Source organism: Hipposideros armiger, unplaced genomic scaffold (assembly GCF_001890085.2).
Source record: "Hipposideros armiger isolate ML-2016 unplaced genomic scaffold, ASM189008v1 scaffold_131, whole genome shotgun sequence".
NCBI classification, from domain to species: domain Eukaryota; kingdom Metazoa; phylum Chordata; class Mammalia; order Chiroptera; family Hipposideridae; genus Hipposideros; species Hipposideros armiger.
In genome coordinates this window covers 636,383-661,450 of record NW_017731481.1, presented here as the reverse complement: position 1 = coordinate 661,450, position 25,068 = coordinate 636,383, and the positions used below count along the sequence as shown (strand labels likewise).

Genomic DNA, 25,068 nt, shown 5'->3' with positions numbered 1-25,068 from the left:
AGAGAGAGAGAGAGAGAGAGAGAGAGAGAGAGAGAGAGAGAGCGAGCTGTGGCTGAAGTACCATAGACTCTTGACTCTTGATGTTCTTACTGAGATTTAGCATATTTTTTGAATAAATATCTCTTAGGCTTTTTATGTTCACTTAAAGTATAAGAGAATGAAGGCAATGATCTGAATTAATAAAAAAAAAACAAAAATTTTTGAGGGAAAAGTCTGACTTCTGGCCAGAATCATCCAGGGTTTTTCACTGTGACTGAATTCTTATGAAAACTTCTTAACTTTGCAAAATGCTTTGAATAAGCAGCCTTAGGATACTTCACAAATATATATATATTTTTTGTTTCAGCAATGTGAACATTGCACTGAAAAAGTCTGACTTAATTATTGCCTCCAGTTTGAAATCCGTTTTCAGACAATCTTAGGTTCCCTCTTCATTTACTTGATAGCTTGGGGCCGTTCTCAGTTCTTTAAGCCAGAAACTTTAAATATTGAGGTCAGTTCATCAAACTTTATGGAGTTCTATCCTGGGCCATCTATCAACATTGCTCTGGGTGCAGTGGGAGATGCCAATACAGATTATATGATCTGTAGCTGCAAGGAGCCATTAATTTGGAATTTACATAGCCAAGAATACACAATTAAATTCTAGCACTTTTCAGGCACTTGGTTAATATCAAGATTTCTTTCTAGGTATTTGTTTTTACAGTAGGGTCATTAGAGTAGTCAGAGTTGGTGTTATTTATAATTGCATCATGTAAATTACATTGGCTCCTTTAGTAAAATATCCTGTAAGCATGTCCTGATGGTCTCAAAGGCTGTCTAATTTCTCAGGGCATCTTAACCCTTCTATTGTTAGGTAGGTAAACTTTCTTGGCTCCTCTTCTACAACTATGGCATAACTACATTCCGTAATATTAACTTGCATTACAATTGGTTCTCTTCTAATATCCTTTGATTCTCCTATATGATGATGTGAATGAAATTGTCCAGGAAAGCAGAAATCCAGGAATATATATTAAAACTATGATGAAATGAACATAAATTTTGGGAAAATGTCCCCCTACTTGAATCCTCAAGTTATTTTTTAAATTGTTGATACCTCTGGTTCTTTTTCTGGCCATCTTCCTGTGAGTCTGAAAGATTTGGGGTGACAACTGGACTTCCATGTGTTACCTGCCTCCTCTTTTGACTTTTATGTCATGTCATGTAAATTTATTCACCTCACAACCCAATTTCCATTCATTCAGTAAATAACTGAAGTCTCCTGTGTGAAAAGCATTGTGCTAGATGCTCATGAGGGAAACAAATATGAAAACACATAAATGTAATAATTGGTGTTCTATTATAAAATAAGTATGTACAGGACAGATAGAAGACCCAAAGGCTAGTGTTCACTTCTGCAGGACAGTAGAAGTGTCAGAAGCATCTCTATCTCAAGAAGTGATGACTAAATGGAGGCATGAAGACAGATTCTGGAAAGACTATTTTATACAAGAAGTGATGAGGAAGGATCTTCTACGCATGAGAAAGGCTTGAAAATGAAAATCCACACAAATGGGCTTAGATTATATTAATGGTATTTTTACCTTACAATTGGGAGGGTGTGAACCCAAGAGAAGATTCTGCTTCCTTGATTATAATACTTTCCTTTTATTTTCTGTCTGCCTTCTCCAATCCTACTGGTTCCAATCTCCTTGTTAACAGTGAGCAGAGTCATATCTATTTAACACAGAATCTAACAAATTTGTAGATTCTTTAAAAATGTGTTGAATGAATTAATGCCACAAATCTATTGATTATTATCCACTTTAAGGGCAATTCTTTGCCCTGGAAACTAGTTCTGAGTATATGTACTGCAATGATACTAGCCCCTGTTTCTGGGTTTCAGCCTTTCTTTACAAATGTCTACATGTTAGAACTACAGCAAAGAAGGACTAGTTTCTGAGGCCAGGCTTGACTGGTACTTTCACTGGAAGTGGCAGAAGGGATGCACAGATTCTAAATGGGTATAGATTGTGGGTTAAAATTTGGCTTGTGATCTTGTGTATAATTTGAAGAAAAATTACATACCTTGATATATATCATCACAAGTAGGTATAAAATGGGTTATCCAAGCAAGCATGCACTTTCACCTTGACAACCTTCCTTTTTTTTAATTAAAATTAATGTAGTACCGATATCTTTTAACACATAATGGCAAGGTACCAGTTTGGTCTTTCATCCCTCCTGAGCGATCCACTCCTGACTTACTAAGCTTTAACCCTTCAGTAACTCCTTGACTTGTCATTTCCTGGCATTCTTGGGCTCTATCCCTTCCATGGGTTCTGTGGCATCTTCCAGCCTTGGTTGGAGAGGTAGGTGAGGGGAAACCAACTCCTTTTTTTTACTGCCTGACCCAGTCAGTCTTCACAGTATACCACACAAGGGCATAAAAGTATTTATTGACCCTTTCTGCTTTTTTATTGAGGGGAAAACTCAAACCACATCAGACTTAAACCCTCAGCAAGGGCATACTCAGTGGACACAGCCTCAGTGCCTACCCAGGTGTCCTGCCCTAAGGTGAGTCCCTCTCCAGGAGAGGACTTCTAAGAGAGCCCCTCCTCTCCTCACAAGATCCGTTTTGTCTCACTGCCTGCCCCCACAATCCCTAGCAGTATGTTTCCTAAGATCTCACTCTTTAACTATAATAAAGGGGGGACACTCTCATATTCTAATGTCAAGAGAATAAATTGCAGTAAGTGGGGCTTTGTAACTCCAAATCACACAGAATCCCTTCTGAGGTCTCTCTCTTCCCCTCTTCCCCTGAACTACAGGCCAGCTTCCTGGAAAACACATACATACACACACACACACACACACACACACACACACACACACACACACACACACACACACCACTCCTCCCAAGGACTAGCACTAATTATCAGAGAAATTACAGACTAATGCCTTAAAAAGGAAAGAGTTTGTTTTCTAACTGCCACATAATTTGCAAGGCAGCACTCTCTCCAGCAGTCTGGACATATTATTATGCAGAAAAATACATAGTGTAGTCCCCTTTCTCCATCCCATCTCCACCCTCAGCCTTCTCCCCATACCATTTTAAGTTGCATTCTCTGGGCTTGCTGGGAATAAGAGAAGTTCCTATTGTGGGGCCAGATACTCATCCTGGGCTTACTCCTTTAACAAAGAGGTGCTTTGCTATTGCTGTTCCGTGAAGGAATAGATTAACTCCTTATCTGAGAGTCCACTTTACCCTCAATTTCTAACTAGGCAAAAGGGGAGCCAATGGATTAATCTTCCCCTTGCATAATATAGGTAATTGATGATCTGTGTGCACAATAGCTTGGTCACATGGCTTGACAAAGGATTTAGTTTTTTCTGAATCATGACTCATTTTTATCGCTTACAAAAGAATAAGAATCAAGCTGGATTTAAGTATTTTGTGCAGCATTTAACTAATCACCTTCTTGAAGAAAAGGAAAATTATAAAAACTCTCCTAGAAAATTCAGCCAGCATGATCATTGTAGCTTTATGATACATATTCGAGTTAATTATGAAATATGTTAAATGCCTTGAATAAATCTTTAAAAACTTTTTGAACCCATGCCTTGTAGCCTGGTGAGGCTAAATCTGGTCAAATGCCGAGCTGAATGTCAAATGATAATTTCTGCTAAATAATTTAGGCCATCTAAACTCTGATATTTTACCTGCTTTAATGAGTATAACAGGTGCTGTTAGAGGCTTTTCCTCATGGTGCCAGACACAATGTGTTTTCGCCTAATTGTGGGCCCCATTTTTTCTACAGATAATTCGTATCTGCACATTTGTCCTGCCTGGCAATAGCAGCCACTAAAAATAAATGTGAGTTGAAGTCAGTAACTGAGTAAGTTTTTTTGATGATGATTGTCATAAAGGAAAAAAGTGATTGCAGAACAAAAAAACGAGACATTTCAATAAGGACATCTGTGGTCAATAGCATTTGCAACAGAATGAAATGGGGAAAAAAGAAACCTTAAGATTTGGGATTCTCTTTAATGTTATTTTTTTTCTTCCTCCCTGGCAGGGAAGTGATGCTGATATGGTGGACAAGAACAAATGCTGCACACTCTGTAACATGTCTTTTACCTCAGCGGTGGTGGCTGACTCACATTATCAAGGCAAAATCCATGCCAAAAGGTTAAAACTGTTGCTAGGAGAGAAAACTCCACTCAAGACCACAGGTATGTGTGAGAACAGTAATTGCGGGGAGATGCTGAAGTTCAAGCCGTTTGCCTGTCCCCGTTATCCGGCTCTTGCTTCAGAGGCAGCTGGCAGAATCAGAGGCTAATGGAAGCTGTCCTTCCAAACCTAAGGGAGGGGTAGGTAGCCCCGAAGACCTTACTGTCATAGACTATTAAATCCAATAGCAGGTGCTCATTCTCAGCCTGGTGCCTTCAAATTAGTAATTCAGCAGCCTGCATCTTCGGAAGGTGTTGTCTGTCATATTTATTACATATTATGTAAGATATCATGCCTATTATGCAAAGAACACAGTTTTCCCCTAGCTCAGTCTATAATTAGTATGTATAATATAATGGAGAGTGTGTGTATATCAGGTACATTCCCTACCTAGGCCTGTATAACACAGGGTATCATCCTGTCCTTACCTTTGTGGGGGTGGAGAGCAGGAAAACTGTTGTTTTTAAAAATACCCTTGTTTGCAGACAACTGAGTTGTTTTTTAAAGACAATTTTCTATTTAGAATATGAAAATATAGATATGGTGTTTTAAATATTAATCTTGAGCCCTTATTTTCAGAAGTTAAATATTATTTGTTATAAAGTTCATAATCCATTAGGACTTGTTTATTTCTTTATTGAGGTAACAGTGGTTAATAACACTGTATGAGTTTCACGTGCACACCGCCAGAAGTCCAGTGTCTATCCATCACGTACATTTGACCTCCTTTACTCATTGCGCCCTCCCCCTCATCTCCCTGCTCCTCTGGTAACCACCAATCTGCTGTCTGCATCTATGAGTTTTGTTTTTTGTTTTGTTTTGTTTATTTTATATTCCACTTATGAGTAAAAATCATACAGTTTTTGTCCTTTTTCATATGACTGATTTCACTTAGCACCTAAGGTCCATCCATTTCGTCGCAAATGTATTTCATCTACTTTATGAGATGACATTCCTGTGATTAAAACCTATTAACATTCACAATAAAAAAGCTTTAAAAAGTTGATAACATTTGACCTTCTAGGTGCTTACCTAAAAAAGATTCTTCAGAAGTCTATCAAATTATGACACTAAAAATACTATTCTAATTTAATCAAAGTAGGCTATTTGGAAAAGGTTTACATTGTGGGAAAGATGTTACTAGGTTATAATCCCAAGAAGTGGGGGGTGCATTTCATGATGTCTACTCTTTCAATGCTATTAAAATCTAGCAGTTCATTTTATCTTGCTGTCTTATGAATTGTGCATAAATCGTAGGTGTAATTCTTTTTTAAATGGTATTTTGAAAATTGGAGAATGTCTAAAACAATACTTGGCTTTTATCCTCAGCAGTGTTTTTCTTAAGAAAAAGATATTCTTTTACCTAGAGAATAGCAAGGAATCTTTCGCTACATTTTTCGGCTTAGTTTAACTAGTGAGTATTGTTTTTGCAAAGGTGGCTATGACATTCAGATAAAGGATGGGTTTGTGAAACATGAAATCTGGTGACAAGCTCAACTTATTTGGGGGCACACTCCATGTATTATCATTTGATAAACAGCAGCTTAGTTGAAACTTGTGATTCTTGCACTTTAAAAGTTTGGATACTCACCTTGTAACCTACTCACTTTCAAATCTCTTAAAATAAGTACCTCAAAGAAAGTCACTGGAACATTTTTATCTGTTTTCCATGAACAAACAATTAGCCCATTTGGTCTCTCTGCCTAAGCAGAGGATTAAATTTAATTTTGGAAGTAGTGATGGAAGAGAAGCTGTACCTTTGTTTATCACTTTAATTAGCAACCTGGGAGCTATTATTTCCATTAAAAAAATGGCAAGAATAGTTCTTTGTGAATTTAAATACATCCTCAAGATAACCAAGCACGAGTTTTTTTTTTCCTGAATCCAAATACCCTCAGAGCTGTAAATATAACTTGAGTGTAGTTTGTTAGTTGCCATCAATATTCCAAATGAAAAATCAAAAGTACTTAAACTAAAATCTTTACTTAGTGACTTTGTTTTGGTGTCCACAGAGCTGGCTGGCCCAGTCCTCACTGTGACAGAAACCAGGTTGCTGGGTCGGTAAAAAAGGATTGGGAATGGGGAGGAGGAGGAGGAGGGGGTAAAGCAGCGCAAACAGCTTGCGTTTTGGGTTGGGGAAACAGATTCTAGTTGCCCTTTGCCAGCATCCCCCTTTCTCATGTAGCTCAGAGCTCCCAGGTTGCCCACCACTCTTCTGCAGCTCATCCTCTCACCCATTCTCCTTTGAAGCTGGTTTGAGCTAAGAGAATCTTGAAAAGTGGCAGCACCAGGTCGAATGGAGAGTCTGGGAAGCTAAATTGGTCTTGAGGCTTGGGTTGGGTTCGTTTGCGGGAGCAAATGAAGCAATGTGTCCTGCTAGAAGGAGGTGAGTCATTGGGTACAAGTATAAGCAAACGATAGGCATAGCAGTGTGGCACAGGGTGAGGGTTTGAGGGCTTGATAGGAGGGTAGAAACTAGCAATGGAGAACCTGTGTACAGAGATCCTGCAGAGACTCAAGCTGGATACTGACATAAAGAAAGCCTGGCAGGTGGTAGCAGGGCCCTGGTGGCAGTCCTGGGATTCCAGGGAAAGTATGGGCTGTTAGGAGTGCATCAGGGCACTGTTGTTTAAGACAAGAGTACTGGGCTGGAAACCAAGTATAAGAAACAAATTAGGAACCTGATTCCCAGACGTAGGATGTAGGTGGAAGCTTGGTCTCAAGTACAACTCAGTTACTACAAGGATAAGGACCAAGAGGCACCAGAAAAGTTACCGAGGCCATTGGCTTCCTCAGTCACCAGGTGCAGCCCCTTCAGCTCCTTGAATAGTGTCAGGACTGCCTGCCCTGTTTCCTTGTTGCCTACAGCCAGGCCCAGCAGCAATTCCTGAAGGACTTCACCCTCCAAGCCCTGTGCACATCTAGGAACTGCTCTGCCTAACCAACCAGGTTGGCTTCCAATTACTTCTATAATGAAAACAAAAGGGGAAAAAAAGAACATATAAAACCCAACCAACTGAATCAAGATACCAGAGAGAAGCAATTCCTGTGCTCCGGTATGATGCTTAAACTGCCCCTCCATGAATAATAGGCTCTTGAACTATGGTGATTTCTGGGTAATACTTGCAGCATGACTCACTGCTTCTCCTGAGCTATTTCATCCTATGAGGGTGAGCAACTACTACCTGTGAATCATTACCTTTCCTCCTACCCAAGATGCACCTTGATTAAGCATCAACGGGGTGTTCCACAGTATTAGTTGTCATCTGAGTTGCCTTCTTCAGATGGGTGCATGTTTACTGGAATTTCTGAAATGCTTGGCAGAGCCACTGGAACAAAACCCAGTTCCAGTTCTTGGTTAGTGTGTTTCCGAATCTCTGTTCTGCATGCTTTCCTAGATCCTGCTGTGAGATGAGAGCATGAGGAACACTCTGGACCCACCACGTTCTTACAGGGTCAGCAGACCTCCACATGGAGGTCTTGCCAAGATCAGAGGCCAAACTGAGGTTGCCGTAGTCATGTCAGTTGCCACAATGTGAGAAGCATTTAGATGAGACTCAGAGACTAGAGGCCAGGACAATGAAGGACGTGGAAATGCTTTCATTGGAGGACGGGTAAAAGAAGCAGGGGGTGTTAAGCATGGAATAATGACTACTTGGGGGTTAACCTTTTGGAAGGCTTCTCAGAGGAAAAAAAGATTCATGGTGTGTGTGTGTGTGTGTGTGTGTGTGTGTGTGCGCGCGTGCACGCGCATGTGTGTGTAGGTGTGTGTGTGCACACATGCATGTGTGTGCTTGGATGCAACAGATATAAACAAAGAGTGAGTAGAAAAGTAGCATGTTAGATCTGAGATCCAGATAAGGAAGAGTTTATCAATATTCAGAGATACTTAAAGGTGAAGTTTGTGGCTGTGGGAACTATTGAAGCAGAAGCTGGCTAACCACTTGGCAGGGCATTTTCTGAGGGGTTTCAGCATAATGACATTAGCCTAGATGACATTTAAAGTCCCTAGATTACATGGTTAGCCTGAACGACATTAAAGTCTTTCTAACCCTGAGATTCCCAGCCAGACTCTGCAGGCTTGACCCACTGATGTAATATAGCAGAGAGTATACTGGCTGAGGAGTCAGGAGATAGGAACTCAGGCCCTAGCTCTGCCTCATTATGTAATCTTTGATAGCTCCATTATCCTTTACAATCTCAGCTTTCTCATCTGTCAGTTAAGATTGGAGGAATTTGTCTCACTGGCCCTTATACAGAGCAAATAATAGATTTTAAAGTGCTTTGAAAAGTAGAAGGTATTGTGTTATTCACAGGTGAGCACTTGGTAAATGAGTTTATATGGGAGAACAGCTTGACTCCTTTCTTCTATCAAAGCCTCTGATTTCCTGATTACCATGGGGCTGTTCAAACGCTGCCTTGGGAATAGCACACGAGGACATTATGTTGTGTGTCCTGGAGACAAACCTTTCCAGGATGAGTTCTATGAACTGAGACAGGCCTGGCACTGGAGCTACCCCCTAAAGTGAGGCAGTGCTGGTGGGTATAGGGAGCAGGGTCTGTGAACTCAAGGGCAGGGGATGGCCATGGAACTCAGGAGATAAACGGGCTCTGGCATTAAGGAAACTTATCAGGAAGGAGGAACTCAGGCATCAAGCTGGGGGCAGGACTGGGGACTGGCAAGTATAGGCAATAGTAAGTCATTTTCAAAACAAGAACTCAAGGTCTCTAGAGAATAAAATAAGGAATCAGACACCAGAGTGAAGGCCCAGAAGAGGATGTAGATCTCAGGACTATGGAAGAAGCTCAGAGTAGAAACACAAAGTGATAAAAGGGCTGGAAGCTGCATGCAAACCTCAGAGGTCAGGCTGCTCCAATCCTGCCTACTCAAGGCTGGGATTGGCCCTAGAGGCCCCTCACAGGGAGTTGACTCTGTGGGCGAAGATGAGTACTTTCAGCAGAGTGGAGAGGTTGAGTAACCAGACAGAGCCCTGAGGCGCTGCACTTTATGATGGCTTCATCTGGGTGCCTGTGCACTATGCTGTGCTGTTTCTTCCAAGGGGCTGTCAGGGTGGCCAATAAGGATGTATGTTAGACGGCTACAGGTCAGCTTTGATGGAGCCCCAAAGGCGAGATCAATGACTCTAGGGGACTAAATGGTCATATCCAAAGTTGTCCACATCCTCATCCATAGAACCTGTGCTACAAGTCAAGGAGGAATTAAGGCTGCATATTGAATTAAGGTTTCTGACCCCCAAAATGGTAATATAATAAAATTGTGTTATTTTAAGCCACTAAATTTGTGGTAATTTATTACAGCAACCACAGGAAATGAATACACTGACCTAAGTAAATACTTAGCCAAACAGGGCACTCACTCCTTTATGTGTATTTCACATACTTCATCTTGGGGAACCTCAAATTCAACTTAGGTAACATTGACATAACTGTTGTGAGGGATTTCCTGAGGGTCCGAAGGTATATCTTTGTATCAGGTCTTATTCCTAAAACAAAACTTATTACTATACTGTGCAAAACCTCTGGTGACTGTGTCATGTGACTCCAAGACATGTTAGTCCTCCTAGCGTGCAGGGGCTGCACAAGTTGGCTCTTGTATATCTCTAACCTTATTTCCTGTCTTCTCAACACGCATTTTCAAATACTCTGCTAGGCAGCTTCCCTGCACCATTAGCTCATTGTGCCTTTTCCCCCTCTATCCTATATCCAAGACTTTTCCCTCTTCCTGTCATGGATCTAAACCCTCCCGCCTTCCAGGGTTTAGTTCAGGTCTCAGCCAGTCTCTGGAGTCTCTCATGGCTACTAGAAATTGTAGTTCATATAGAGTGGGCTATGAAGTCAGACATATCTGGGTCTCACTCATTATCTGAAGATTTTACTAGCTTGAACCTCCTTTTCCGAGTCTTTACAATGGTTCTAATGCTATTACTTATACGACAGGCTTTCCACGATGGTTGTAATTGCTGATTAATAAATACAAAGTGCTCATCACAGTGCCACAATCAGAGTTCAGTAAGTGTTAGCTCTGTCCACACAGGAAAATGAAGCTATTTTCATTTGCTTTGAACTCTGTGTTGTATAATTTTGCACGTAAAATATTGTTTTCTGCTGTTTAAGGCTGCTTCCACTGGGCGAGTTTCCTTTACCACTTGATCTGTAATTACTCCTCACAGAGGAACATGTCCACACTTATTCTGTATTTTGCTGCATTCCCATACACAAGGCCATGTTCTCCTTCCTGACAGAGAGTGACAGAAAAATGTACCCTGGTGTTCAGTTTCTGCTTGAGGACAAGTATGAGTACAGGGTACAAGGTCACAGAAACCTTGGGGAGGAGAAAAATCAAAACAGCCACAGAAATCTGCCAAACAAGATGTAAATCCAGTGTGACTAGGCAGAGAGGGGGCTTAGGTGGGAGCTAACAGGAATAAAGAGGAGACCGGATTTGAGCTTAGGTTAAATTGGAGGATGGGAGAAATGGCCTGAGTTCCAGAGAGGCTGGACACTGAGGCTTTGCATAGTGTTCTGAGGGCTTGGATGTGTGCGGGTAGGAAGCCATTAAAGGTGTTGGCCAGGGCATCCTGGGTGTGGATGAGCTGACGCCAAAAATCATAGGAAGAAGAAGCATAGTTAGTGCAGAGGCTTAGGGTGGGTGCGAAGAGCCGTGAGATAGGAAGAGCAAAGTAGGGTAAGGGTGAGAGAAAATCAGGAGCTGGGGAGGGAAGCTGAATTGGGAACCCAAGGTGCATCAGGTATGCCAGGAGGGAGCAGGGCAGAGCAATCACAGAGCTGGGTGATTCTGCCAAACCCATTATTGTCTCCGTGGCCTCAACTGTTCCATCCTCATGTAATGCTATACAGCTTTTAGCTTCTGCCTCCAAGATCAACAGATACTTGCCCATTCATCACTGATGCCTCCAGGAGTGGTACAGGAGGTCCTATCTGGCTCTAGAATGGAGCCCCAGCCAGCTCCAGTCTCACCAGGCTTTCTAGCCAAAACGAGTTCATGCTGCATCCAGCATGAGATCTTATTGGTAACTGACCATCAGCATGCAGCAAAGCTGACATTCTAGGACATAAAATATCCACTCTAAGGGATAGAAGTAGCTTCTCTATGAAAGTTGAAATTCCTTCATCCGGTACCTGCCTTAAGAGGGTTCATAACCTGGAGGTTTTATTTCATTATGTTCTTAGCTCCGTTCCTCTCAGCAAAATACCCTGTGTCCTGGGAATATAAAAGTGGATAAGACACCCTCTCAGGTTTACCATGAAAGGAGGAGGGAACATACGCACATGACTACAATAAACACAACATGAAGATCTACAAATACAATAAGATGTTGAAGAAAAGTTAAAATAATTGTACCTGGAGAGTTCTGAGAAGGATATCTGAAGAGAGGAATTTAGATAAGGTCTTAGTAACTGCATAACCTATGGAGATTTGTTAGAGAGGGTTCTCAGTTTCTTATAGGAATCCATCTAGATCAGCATTTCTAATCTGAATAGTGTTGACATTTTTGACTGGATAATTCTTGGTTAGGGATGTGGGTGACTGTCCTGTGAACTACAGGATGTTTAGTGGTATCCTTGGCTTCTACTCTTTAGGTGCCAGGTGACCCCCACTAGTTGTGATGATACAAAATGTCCCCAGATATTGTCAAATGTTTCCCACAAGGCAAAGTTGACCCCAGTTGAGGACTAGTGATCTAGATCTAGGCTTAGCAAAACAGGGCCTGAGGACCAAATCTGACCTGCTGCTGCCTGTTTTGTGTAGCCTGCAAGTCAAAAATTGTTTTTATGTTTTTAGATGGTTACAAAAATAAAAAAAGGAATATTTTGTGATGCAGGGAAAACATAAAATTCATATTTCAGCATCCATAAATGAAGTTGTATTGGAACACTGCCACACTCATTCATTTGCATTCTGTTTAGGCTGCTTTTGTGCCACAATGGCAGAGTTGAGTAGTTATGACAGGGACCATAGAGTCCACACAACCTAAAATATTTGCTACATGATCTTTTACATGAAGAGTTTGCAGACCTCTGACCTAGTTAATGAATGATCTCGAGGGAGAGGCAGCAAGGAGAGAATGGGGTGGTGTGGGTGTGCATATAAAAGGAAAGTGTTCTCCCGGGCCGTGCACCTTTGAGGAGCTGGGTAGGCACTGGGAAGGGGCTGGTGGATAGATGAGACTGAGAGCAGAGGAAAGTTAGAGAGATGTACCTTAGGGAGGTACCTCAAGAATAGAGATTGAGGGGAACCCAGTGACCACACCCCCCTCACCTTGTTAAGAACAAGGAAGTGCTCCAGAGAAGCTGCAAGACTTGAGTGATAGCAAATGTATCCACTAGGCCTAAAATTTAAAGACATTTATGAAAACTAAACAGAGGAAATTATAACTCTATTTTGCCATAATCTTAATATGCTTATATGTCCCGATGTTTAATTCTTATTTGAAATCTCAGATCTTATCTGAAGGCTAGAAGTCTGAGATCAAGGTGTTAGCAGGGCCAGGCTCCCTCTGAAGGCTCTAGGGAAGAACCCTTCCTTGCCTCTTCCTACCTTCTGGTGGCTTCTTCCTTGGATTCTAGCTGTATCACTTCAGTCTCTGCCTCTGTTGTCACATGACCTTCCCTGTGTGTCTGTGTGACCTCTTCTCTTCTTATAAAGACATCGGTTAATGGATTCAGGGCCCAGCCTAATCCAGTATGACTCAGTTTAACTAGTTACACCTGCAAAGGACCTGTTTCTAAAGTTCACATTCTGAAATTTTGAGTGGACATGGATTTTGGGGGCACATTATTCTACACAGTACACAAGCCCCTTCATTTAAGTGATTGCAACTGACGAAGTTCACACGCTCAGATATTGTACTTGCTGGCTAGTAATATTCCCTATTTCTCTTTACGATGAACCCATATAAACAAGATAATTGGAATAAGAATGAAACTGAGTTCTTACTGAGAATCCTAAAAGAAAGTATCATTTAATTGTTCTTATAAATTTGTATTGAAAACAATATGAATTATTTAGAAGGAATTTGAAGCATAGAGAAAAAAAAAAGCTTTAAATGACAGGTATTCCCCATTATCTACCATTAATCAAAGGGTAATATAAGATTACCCATAATCTTAATTGTTAGGTATACTTAAAATTAACAAGAAAATTTGTTTGTTTGCGGCAGAGGCATTACTCATCCAGAACTCATTTGCTTTCTACATTCCCCAGACTTTCAATTGATTGTGAGGAGATATAACTTGCATTACTTTAAGACTTGGCTACAAGATGGAGAAGGGCTATTCAACCTGCATTAGACTTTGTAAGAACAAGAAAGACACCTTTATTATGATATGTTGGGGTTGTTTGTTATTGCATGAGAGTCTAATCTATCCCGGTTGATACATTGTCCTTTAAAGTGACTGTTTCACATATAAACTTTTATGAATGCATCTATCATTCTTAGCAAAAGTGGATATTGAACACACTGTTTTATGTAATTCCCAGGCATCAAATTTAGCAATCCCCTTTCATTTTTGACCCTTAAGATTCTGAAGTTGCTGTGGTGGTGTATATGTCTTAACAACGTTAGAAGATGGATAGAAAGTAGTTCTGAGGTGTGCTCCTGCATCACAGCATCACCCCTCTGTTGATAATGGCACACAGAACACCTCTCGGAGCACATAGTAGTCATTTAATAAATATTTGTTGGATGGCTGAAAATTGGAAGCATGCATTAGTATAGTGATAGGCATTTACATATCTTAAGCTTTGTTTTCAAATTAAGTTAGCTTGGTTATTTAAATTTCAGCTAAATATTATGATCAAAGGCAGTAGTTTTCCAATTTTATAGGAAGTGTCATGGCTGTCCGTTTGTTTGATTTTAAAAAATTCCTTTTCTTCTGGTAAAATAGGCAAAATACAGAATAATGTAAAATATGAACATAGGCTCTGAAATCAGATCCAGTTTTAAATTGTGGTTGTATCTGTGTGAACTTTTACAAGTTATTTTAACTCCTTCACCTTCAATTTCATATTGGTAAAAATTATAGTGATACTTACATTATATAATTATTATAATAAAGGGGAAGATATATGCAAAATACTTAATATAGTACCTGTCATAGGATTAAGTATTGAATATAAATATGTATATTATAGTTAATATAAATATATGTTATGTATTAAATATAGGTAAGTATACACACACATGGTCAGTGCTCATTATTTGCAGACTCTGTATTTGTGAATTTGCCTACTCACCAAAATTTTTTTGTAACCACAAAATCAATACTCATGGCACTTTAGTGGTCATTTGTAGACCTGTGTATGCAAAGTGGTGAAAATTTTGAGTTGCCTCATGTGCATGTTCTCAGCCAAGGTTGACAAGGCAACCCTCTGCTTTCTAGTTTCAACTCTCATACTACAAAGTGCCCATTTTGCAATCTATTTAGTGCCAGTTATCTTTGCATTTTTGTGTTTTTTGTTGGTGATTTTGCCATTTAAAATAGCTCCCAAGGATAGTGCTGAAGTGCTGTCTAGTGTTCCTAAGTTCAAGAAGGCTGTGACGTGCCTTCTGGGGAAAACATGTGTTTTAGATAAACATGTGTTTAGATAAGCTTCATCCAGGCATAAGTTATAGCACTGTTGGCTTTGAATCAAATATATATGTTAAATGTTAACGAATCAAGTCTATATATGGTGTCTTTAAACAGAAGCACACATAAAACAAGGTTCTACGAGTATATTGATCAGTTGATTAAAATGTTGTGACAACAGGCTCACAGAAGCCTAAGCCCTAAATTTCCATGAGGAGCAATGGTGCACTATTTGTTAAATGTGTACTTGGAGATTTTACAGAACAGAACTACCATGAATAGCAAGAATCAACTATCTACATATCAAAAGTTACTTTCTATTTATTACATTTATAAAAAATAAGTTTCAAAAAGACTGTTCATTGCTCAACAATAAAATAAAAATACCTAATAGTTTAAAGGCCCTGGAGTGTGATAAAACTATAGTTGAATAAGCTAAGCTGAATCCAGTAATAAAATCAATGATCTTAACTGATAAATGTAAAGATATGATATTGAAAACATCACATTTATTGTTTCATTTAATCTTCATAAGAACACAAAATATCAAGGGTTATTATGTCCGTTTTACTGATGAAGAAACTGAGACCCTGCAGGGTAAAGTAACTTGTGTGGTGTTACATAGTAAAATGCAGAATTGGAACTTGAACCCAGGATTTATGATTCCCCATTTTAGGACTTTCCCTTGATCTCTAAGTGATAATAAATAATGCTTCATAAAATGATGGTAGATTTTTGCTCACCTAATGAACAGCACAGTTCAAACCCCAAGGTTCTCACTAAGATGACTGGAAGCAATAAAGCAACCAAGACAGATATTTATAAACCTTAAAGCAAGCATTTCTCATTTGTAGGAATAGCAAACAATGTGGAAAAAGGGACAGATAAGCAATGATCTTGTCGACTCTGCTTGTCTTGTGTCTCAGTGTGTTTATTGTATATTTATTTCTCTTCTGAAATTGTGTTGGGTCTTTTCTTTCCTTCCTTATATCCTATTAAAAATGAGAGAGACAGAGCTTCATGGCTTTTCTATAAATTTGATGCCAAACAGAATGGCTTATTTGAGTTCTCTGTTAAATGAATAAAGATCAGGGTATTCTAGATCTGCTTTAAAGTTACATAAATTCAAATTTTGAATAATACATGCACTTCAGGTTCAATCAGCACCTCGTATTTGCATATGAGATTTTTATAATCCATGGCAGTTCTCTCATCTGAATCAGGTTATTTGGTTTGCCTGGCATAACCTGTCTAGATACTTGTTTTAATAGATGCAAACAATAGTTTGTCAAACAGGCAGAGCTTCATAGCAGTGCATTTCCTTCTAAATTAGGAAAGCCAGCATGTTCTAAGGCATCATCTCTAGATCAATGCACTTGTTCTGATGATGTCTTTGGGTTTTCGAATGTTTACAAATACGACAAGTAAAAGATTCATAGAATTGCAGAGCTTGGAAAATGCGTACCAACCATTATTTCAATGATCTTATTTTCCTGGTAAAGAAACTGAGGCCTAGAGAGGTGCAAACATTGCCAAGGTGATGCAACTGGCTTGTGGCAAAGAGGCTTCCCTTGCAGTAAGTTTTCCATGGTGCCATGCTATCAGAAGAAACCACATTGGTCAGGCTGCTGACTACTCTACAGTGAATAGAGTTTAAATGAATTAGCAATGTAAGGTGAGCTAAGTTCTTTGGCCACGACTTTTTTACACTGTGGGTCATAAGAGGCTTGGAAAAATGATTAGATCACAGCTACTGTTCTTTTGTTTTATGTTCACTGACCAATAAAACAAAGAATCAATGATTGGATAGAATTAAAGTTTTAACAATGAGGTGATTTTCACAAATCCTTTTAAATACCTTAAAATCACTTTTCTCTTTTGGGTGTTCTAATTGTGGCATAAGACAGTTGTTGATTTCAGCAGGTTTTATGATGTGGTTATACCTTTATTCCAGAAAGTGTGCTTTAATACAATTTTATGAAGAAATATAGTAGAACAATAAAATAATCAATTTCCTGTGCTTACTCAAAAACTGTCAATAGGAGATGTGGTTAGGACTTGGAATTCACACATGGAATGCATTACAATTCAGAAAAAACTCAGTGAGATATTTTCTGGTAATAATTCTTGTCATCTATTAAAAATAAGAACCCAAAAACTGTCTAGTCTATGAAATAGAGAAGGTACTTGTAAACATTCTACCTAAAATAATTGGCAGTAAATGCCCCAGACTATATTCTCTCATCTTTTGAAATGCCTATATAATTTAAACATCAACTTCAAGTCTTGCTTAATATTCAGTTGGTCCTTTAATAATCAGATGCAATAAGTATGAATTACTGGATAGCACTTGAGTGCAATAAATATCATATTTCTTTATATTTTTGAAATCAATTTAAATAACTTTTGTCCTCTATCCCTGAAGATTGGTTGGAAGGCCAATATAGGTCATTCTTTGGGTACCCTCTCCCTGTTTTGGGCTACGCCAGGGCCAAAAGGCATTAGGCTTCCTCAAAGAAGACTCTCAGCCTGTGGGCTCTGGCTACTTTACAACCACCCAGGTGCTGTTGTGTGCTGGGCCTTCACAGGCTGGAGGTGAAGCCAGGGCTTCCTTAGGATGCGTCTCACTCACCTTTCTGTGCATGTTCACTTATTCCTCCTGGTCAATGACTTCCACTGATAATTCTATCTCCTCTGTGCCAATCTAGGCCGTGGAAGAAAAGGCCAAGGCCCCATTCTCTATCCGAACTTGCAACCCTCTTTTTTTCTAGACCCTAAGAAGCAATTACTTTCCTGACATCAGACACACCCCTCTTTGAACACTCAGATCCCTTTGCCTCTCAGACAGTAAATACATTGTTCATTCTATTCTGAGGGTAGGGAAAACCAGACTTCAAGGCTTAAATTTCAGTTTGGAATGCAATGGAAAACACCTCTCATTTTATGAAGTGAGTCTATAGGAAAGCAAGACAATTAATTGATTTCTCAATAGGCTCTTCTGCTATATCAGTTGTCATGACACACAGACCTCAAGCAAGTTTACCCATCTGAAAACAGAAAGATGAAATTTCATGTTTCCTTACTCTACTCTCAGCCTTCAGAGAAGCTGCTTCTCTTGTGTAGGATTTCCTGCTAAGTGACTTACTTCAATTGTCTGTTGAGCACAAACTAGTGTATGGCTTTGATTGTAAATCCATCCAAGGTTTTCAACAGGATTTGGGCCACTTTGGGAGGTATCATGAATTGCAAAGGCGAGATTAAAGGGCCCCAACTAAGCCTTGGCAATTCCTTTTTGAGGCAGCCATTCTTATGACTGAAGACATGATCTGGGACTTCTGAGCACAATCCTCAAAACTGAATGATATGGAGGTCTTTGGAAGCCAAGGGTTCTCAGTCATTTGAAGACATGATTGCTGCTCTATGCTACCTACTGAGATCACTTAACTGTGAGATACAGGAGACTGGGGTGAATGGCCTAGTCATGAATTCTCTCTGTAATTATATCTTGATTAGTGCAAAGTGCTAATTGGCACCTTTATTTTGCTTTCAGTCAACAGAGCATATGAAATCTTAATACCTGGACCATTCATTTTCAGTTAGTAAATCTAATATATCAAAAATGCTGATGGACCGGGAAGGTGAGAACTAACTCTGGTGTATACATGAACATTTTAATTGATCTTTTTTAACACGAAAGGGAGGTTCTTTTTAGTCAAAATAAGTTAGAAAGAAAGATGTCCGTACATTTGATTAACCTTGATGATTTAGTCTTTAAGAATTATACTTTTTTTTTAGCTGAGCCACACTGCCACCTGTTGGCAGCTCAGTGGCAGCTCAGCTCGGGCCGGGCATCGAACCACTGTTGCTCAGAGTTCAAACTCTTGAGCGAGCTCTTAACCAACTGAGCTACTCGGCCGGCCCCAAGAATTATACTTTTTACAAAAAAAAATAAATAATGTTATGTTTCATCCAGCAGCTAGGATGCAGAATAAGTTATAGCTAGAAATTCACAGAATCTTGACTTATCATCTTATCCATCTCTCTGTTCCTGATAAGATTTCCTTTAACTCTAAGTCCCAGCGTCCAGTGTGATTGAAATGCTCTCCCCTCCACCACTGGATGTTCATAATGCTTACATTCTACAAACCTCCCTTGGGGGCAATAAGCACGTTTAACATCATGCGTTAACACCCTTACACTACCTCTCTTCTAAAAGCATACTGTTCCAAGCTCAGTCTATTTCCCTTTTTCAGCAGCTTTGGAAAATAGCTGGTCATCAGTCCGAATTCCATAATCCTCTATGTTTTTTCAAGCGCTATTATGTTGTACTTCTGCCTTCTTTCTTCTGGTTAAGTAATTCCAAATCCTTTAACCACTACTCACTCATACCTCTTTCATCCTGAAGCCGTTTCTCTGGCTCTTATTTGTACTTTCTATTATTCTATAACACATTATGTTTGTTGTAGTAACTGCAAAGTTATAACTAGTTACTTGAATATTTCACTGCCTGTAGACGAGGTTTTTCTAACTTACTTTCCCCAAACGCTGCCCTTGCCTCATGCTAACCGCATTCCCGGCCTTTGCTAGGTCAGCCTGTGTACCGGTTGGACAGAACTGATGTCTGTGTGGGGAAGTGGAAAAACATGGGGGAGGAGTCAGGACATCTGGGTTCTAGCCTTGGTTTTCTCCATGGCCAGGACGCTTGGGAATTTACTTTTATCAAGCAGGCGCTTTTAATCCTCATGCCAAGGATATGAAGTTGAATCATTAGCCGCATTTTATGTTAGGAAACATCAGAATAGTTAAAAACCCTACCCCGAGTTGTGCTTTGATTTTATTTTAAAACCCATGTTATTTTCTTTATACCTATTGTCTCTTATGATTTTTTAAAGAAAGCACATAGACTACTATAGAATTCATGCAACATAACAAAATGGTTCTGTGAAATTAGTTAAAATATTTTCATTCCAGATTTCAAGTTGCAGGAGGGCTGGGGTGGTGTTCTATGCCTAATGTGAAACATGGTGCCAGCACATATAGGTGAGTGCATAAAACGAAAAACGCAGATGCTTGGTAAGCTTGAGATGAGAGCGAGACCCATCACAGATGGTGTCCCTCCGGTCCTATGGTTCCCAACCCTGGCTGCACATTAGAAGCACCTGCAAACCTTAAAACCTACCATTGTTAAGCCCCATGCCAAGAGATTCTGGTTGAATTGGCCTAGGATGGGGCCTGGAATCCATATGTATTTAACGTCTCTCAGCTTATTGTAACCCTCAGCCAGGGATGAGAACCACTGAATCCTAATTCAGTACTTTCCAAATTTAATTTACATAGGAGTCAACTGAAATGCTCATAAATTTCGATTCTTACCTAGTGGTCCAAGGCTGGACCTGAGATTCGCATCTTTAATAAACTGCCAGGTGATGTGGAGGCTCTCGGTCTGTGGCACACACTTTGAGTGGAAAGCTTTCAGTGTCATCCTCACTGGCTGTTAAAGGCACGTTTTTCCTAAAAATTCTTCAGTAGAAATAGTTTATATTGTCTCTCATGCACTCCCTTTTTGGCGGTGTCTGCATGGCAACAAAGTGTGCCAGTTGTGGTCAAGCCATAGTTAATGATTATGGATAATACAGCTAAATGATTCAGGCTCTGGGTAGGCTTTTCTATTCCCCCAGGAATTGAGTTTATCTAATGATTTTCTAACACTTATCTACAAAGTCTTATCTAGCCTAAAACCTCTCCCTTATTTAGTTACCCTCTGCCCACCAACCTCATTGCTCAATATGAGAAGCAGTGGTGTAGGGCAAAGCTCTTTAAATTCTGACGGACCAAAGAACCTTCTTGCTTTAAGCATTTGATACTCTCTCTGGGTTCTCTTGATCCAAGCGCTGGGGGGCACCTCGCATGATGGAGCAAAGCAGCTCCAATCTGACCCCAAGACATTCTACAGTTGCTTTGAGGTTTTATAGAGCTGACTCAGAATAGCATCAAACCTTCGGATTTAGCAGTTTCTAAGTTACAGTTAACATAAAGTACTTTCTTTCTGGATTAAATCCTAATAGATACAGTCAAAGTATATGCATAGCTAATAGCCATAGTTTTAAGTACAAATTAGAGACAATTTTTATCATTGCTTATGGCAACTCACAACTGAGGTGGAAAGGAGAAATCGGGAGACCCCTTTTTGGGGGCGGCAGGCTGGCTGAGGGGAAGAGAAGTGTAGATGCACACCTTGGACTCAGGAATGGTATCAGTATTAACCGCTCTAAAATTACTTCTAAAGTTTCAGCTTCCTTGTAGCCCAGGTCACACACCCTTTCTCTCTGTCTTCCTCTAAACTCAGCTTGCACTTTATCTCCCGCTGGGCTCTGGGCACTGATCACTCTTCTCATGTTTGAATCCTCTATAACTATTCATGGGCTATAAGAAATGGCCTGAGAAGCTGGCTCTCTAGCTGAATAGCTGATGCTGCTGGATAAGGAAATTATTCCCACCCCTGAGTATGGAGTATGGATTAGGTGAAGCCAGGGAATAATGGCAGAATTAAAAGAATAAAAGCTACTATGAGATCCTAGCTTTCAGCTCACCACCCCCCTTGTAATACTGCTTCTGATCTGGGCGATGCCATCCAGCCCGCTCGTCTAAGGATGATACTTGCTGGGGCTGGTGTAGGCGTGGCAGTGACTCAATGAGTCCCTGTCAGGGAAGCCCTCTCTGGCCTTCTGAATCTCTGCCTCTTGTCTGAGGTTTGTGAGGAAAGGTAATTCCAGCAGTGCCCAAAAAAGCAGGCCATTGATTCTTGCTCAAGCATCCAATAGTAGGATGATGTCATAGCTCTTAGTGTCCAGACAATTTAATAAGTGTTTATGTCCTAATAATTTAGCAGCCATCTGGAAAAATAACACACATATACTTAATATTTCTATTTCTCCGTAAGTGACCACACTTTCTAATGGATACATTTGCTTGTTGGGCCCTGCATAACTCCTCAAATCTTACAATTAGAAGGGGTATTGTCACCTTTATTTCCTGTTACTTATTGATTGGTTGGATGGATTGGAGGTACACAGCAGCATCCACAAATCCAGCTTCACAGAAATATGAACTCGTTGAAAGGACGGTAGGATCTCATGTTGACTTAACCACCTCAAGATGGTGGTTCCCATGGTATCTTACAGACCTCAGAATTTTAAAATACCTTATGGCTCTCCTGTATGACCACTGCATCATCCCAGGGAACTCCTGTGCAGATTTTGGAAACTGTGGCCATAAATAAAGATTCTGACACTGAACTCAGAGGGAGTAAATCACCTTGACTGAAAACTGTTTGAAAACCAAATGCTATGAACGCATTATGGACAGAGCTGAGAGATATTGTGGGTTTGGTTCCAGACAACCACAGTGAAGTATTGCAGTATAATGAGTCACAATCTTTTTTTTTTTTTAAGATTTTTATTGGGGAATTGGGGGGATGGGAACAGTGCTGGGGAACAGCTGGCTGCTGGCTACATATGGTAGCCCATGGCAACCCACTGCCACAGGTGCTGCAGCCTACGCCATCGCCACCAGTGACCCATAGCCCAGCTCCAGTTCGAGCTGCCATTCAGCATCTTAGCTGTAGAGGGCAGCGTTACAGGCCTTCATATGTGGGATCCAAACCGGGGCCCTCTGGCGTCCCAAGCCAGTTCCTAACCATCGTGCCAGTCAGCCAGCCCGAGTCACAATCTTTTGCTGGTGGAGGGTCTTGCTTTCCATTTGTAAAAAAAATGCAGCATTCGTGAAGTGCAATAAAACGAGGTATGCCTGTATACCCACAATGTAACAACTGTTTTTAAGAGATGGAAGGATGCTATCACATCATACTAGCAAAATGTCCTACAGTGAAACCATGATTCCTTCTCTCCCATCATACCTTTCTGAAGAATTAGCTGCTCCCCTCATTTAACAAGAGTTTATTTAACTCCTGCTATGTGCCAAGCCTGGTCCTGGACACCTGGGATACATCAGTGAACAAAACAGATAAAGGTTCTTGTCCTTGTGGAACTTACATTGTATCCTGTTTTCAGTGAATAGAAGAATGTAGAGCAGCACAGCCTTTGGGTTCTTTTGTCAAATAACATGAAAAAGTTAGAAAAGGACTTTTATGTCCTCTAAAATCCTATTTAATGGCTTATTTTCAAAGATTAGGGTTCTGCAGAAAACAGGCGTACTTAAGATATTTAGAATCTAATCAGTGACTGAAACTAGAGGGAGTTCTATATTAATGAAAATCAATGATCTATGAATACAATATTAATGAAGACTGATGATGTATGAATTTAGCATGAGTGAGGAAGCAATTCCCGTTAATGAGCTGATTATTCTTAGAGTGTTGATACAAAATTGAGTTGGAATGATGTTTTTGTTAGGTCATCCTCATCGTTGTTTATTCTCAGAAGTGTTTAATGGCACATATTTTGGAACATGGGATATTTTATAGCTATTTAAATTCCTTCAATGACATAAAAGAAATAGCACTTTTTTTTTCTATCATGCAACCTTAGATAGTAGAGTTCACTTCCAAATACATCATATGAGAAGAAAAAGAGATATTTCATTTTATATAAATAATTAGAGCCATTTTGGGATCTGCTATATGTTGGGAAAACAGCTATTCCCTGTGTCTTTTGGAGAAATAGAAGATATAATAGGGCCTTTTACATCATATTATAACTTAGCCAGCTTTCTCCCAACCTGTTTTCCCCAAATTAACAATAAATGAGTAAATAACTCACTACAAATAAAATCTTCTGAGATTTCATTTAAGACCTGGTTGTGGAACTACAAGTCCCATAAGTAGTGTTTTTCAGACTTTGCATTAAAACAAGTTAGCGTGAAATGTGGCCTATATATGAGTGGTAAAATAAAAATGTTTTCCCTCTGCATCAAGGAGTATATATCCATGAGCATAAAGAAAATTACCCAGAATCCACAACTTAGAAATAACCATTGCTAATGTTTTTATTTATAGCCTTCTAGTCTTTATGTATGGTTTTATATGTGTATGTATATAATTTAATAATAAGTAATTTGGTTTACATCTTACATGTAAACCATATCTTTTAGTTTACGTTGTATCTTGAGCTTTTTTTCTGAAACACATTTTTGATTACTGCCTGGTATTTCAGACTATAGATGTCCACAATTTATTTAATCTATCCTCATTTATCAACATCTAATTGGTTTTTAATCCTTTAAAGTAAGTTTAATGAAACCATCAAAGGTTTACATTTTAGCTTTCATGCATTATTTATTAAAACTTGAAAACCCCCTGAGTTGACAGTGATTGAAATGCGCTAGTATTTGTCTTCATTTATTCATCACGTTTGTGGAGTATCTACAATTTACACAAGCAGCGCTATCCTTTGCGAGAGCAACAAAGGAAATCAATGTTTTGAGCCCTGACTTTGCCCAGTTTGCATTGAGTTGAGGCATTTACCTGCAGAAGAGGTTGGACTGTTTGGAGATTGAGCTGTCAGCCTACACTGACAGCTGTGTAGACTGACAGCTATTTCCTCAGGCCAGCACTGAATGGCCCAGTAAAATTTAACTGTCAACGGCATTTTCAAAAAAACAGTAATACTTGCTGAAGAATTCCTACTGTTGTTGATATGATTGAAGGTAGGAAGAAAGAGGGGCAGGAGGGGGAAGGCAGTTTATCATAAGGTCTGGAAATCAGAAAAATTGTTTTAGAGACAATGCTTATTTCCAAATAATCCCCACTGAGAACAAGTATTGAAGCCTAGGAAGTGTGTTCTGACTCTGGAGTTAATTTGTGTGTTTCCTTGGCCTATTGCTCCCAGCATCATTAGAAATTAGTTGACATTGAAATACAGTGCTTGTATTCAAGTCAGAAGATCTGGTCTTGGCCATTTCCTTTGCTGCTTATTAATTAGGGGGCCCAACACTAATTGATTTATCTCCCTAAACTTCAAGCTGCCCCATTAGTCAAAGGGGATTTGGGGGCACCTTAAGAAAACACACAGAACAGATGTAATAGAATGAACTGCAGAATATCACACAACTCAGAAGAATTTGTGTTATGGATAAGAATGCCTTAGGTGAGAAAACCACATCCTTTAACATGAGTTAAGTGCTGGAACTATTTCAAAATCCCCCAAATCTTTTGTGAGAATGAACTAATTTATCCTAAAGCCTAGAAAGTGTGTGTGTGTCTGTGTGTGTGTGTGTGT

The 25,068-nt window shown here is 39.7% G+C and overlaps 1 protein-coding gene across 3 annotated transcripts in view; it reads left to right on the top strand.

Annotated features, from left to right (window-relative positions):
• Positions 1–25,068, top strand: part of ZMAT4 (zinc finger matrin-type 4) — a 378,829-nt gene that overhangs the window by 212,071 nt on the left and 141,690 nt on the right. For all 3 annotated transcript variants that reach the window (XM_019649234.1, XM_019649235.1, XM_019649236.1), the window contains one exon: positions 4,065–4,221. In XM_019649234.1, coding sequence (XP_019504779.1) covers positions 4,065–4,221 — 157 coding nt within the window. The remainder of the gene's footprint in view (positions 1–4,064; positions 4,222–25,068) is intronic.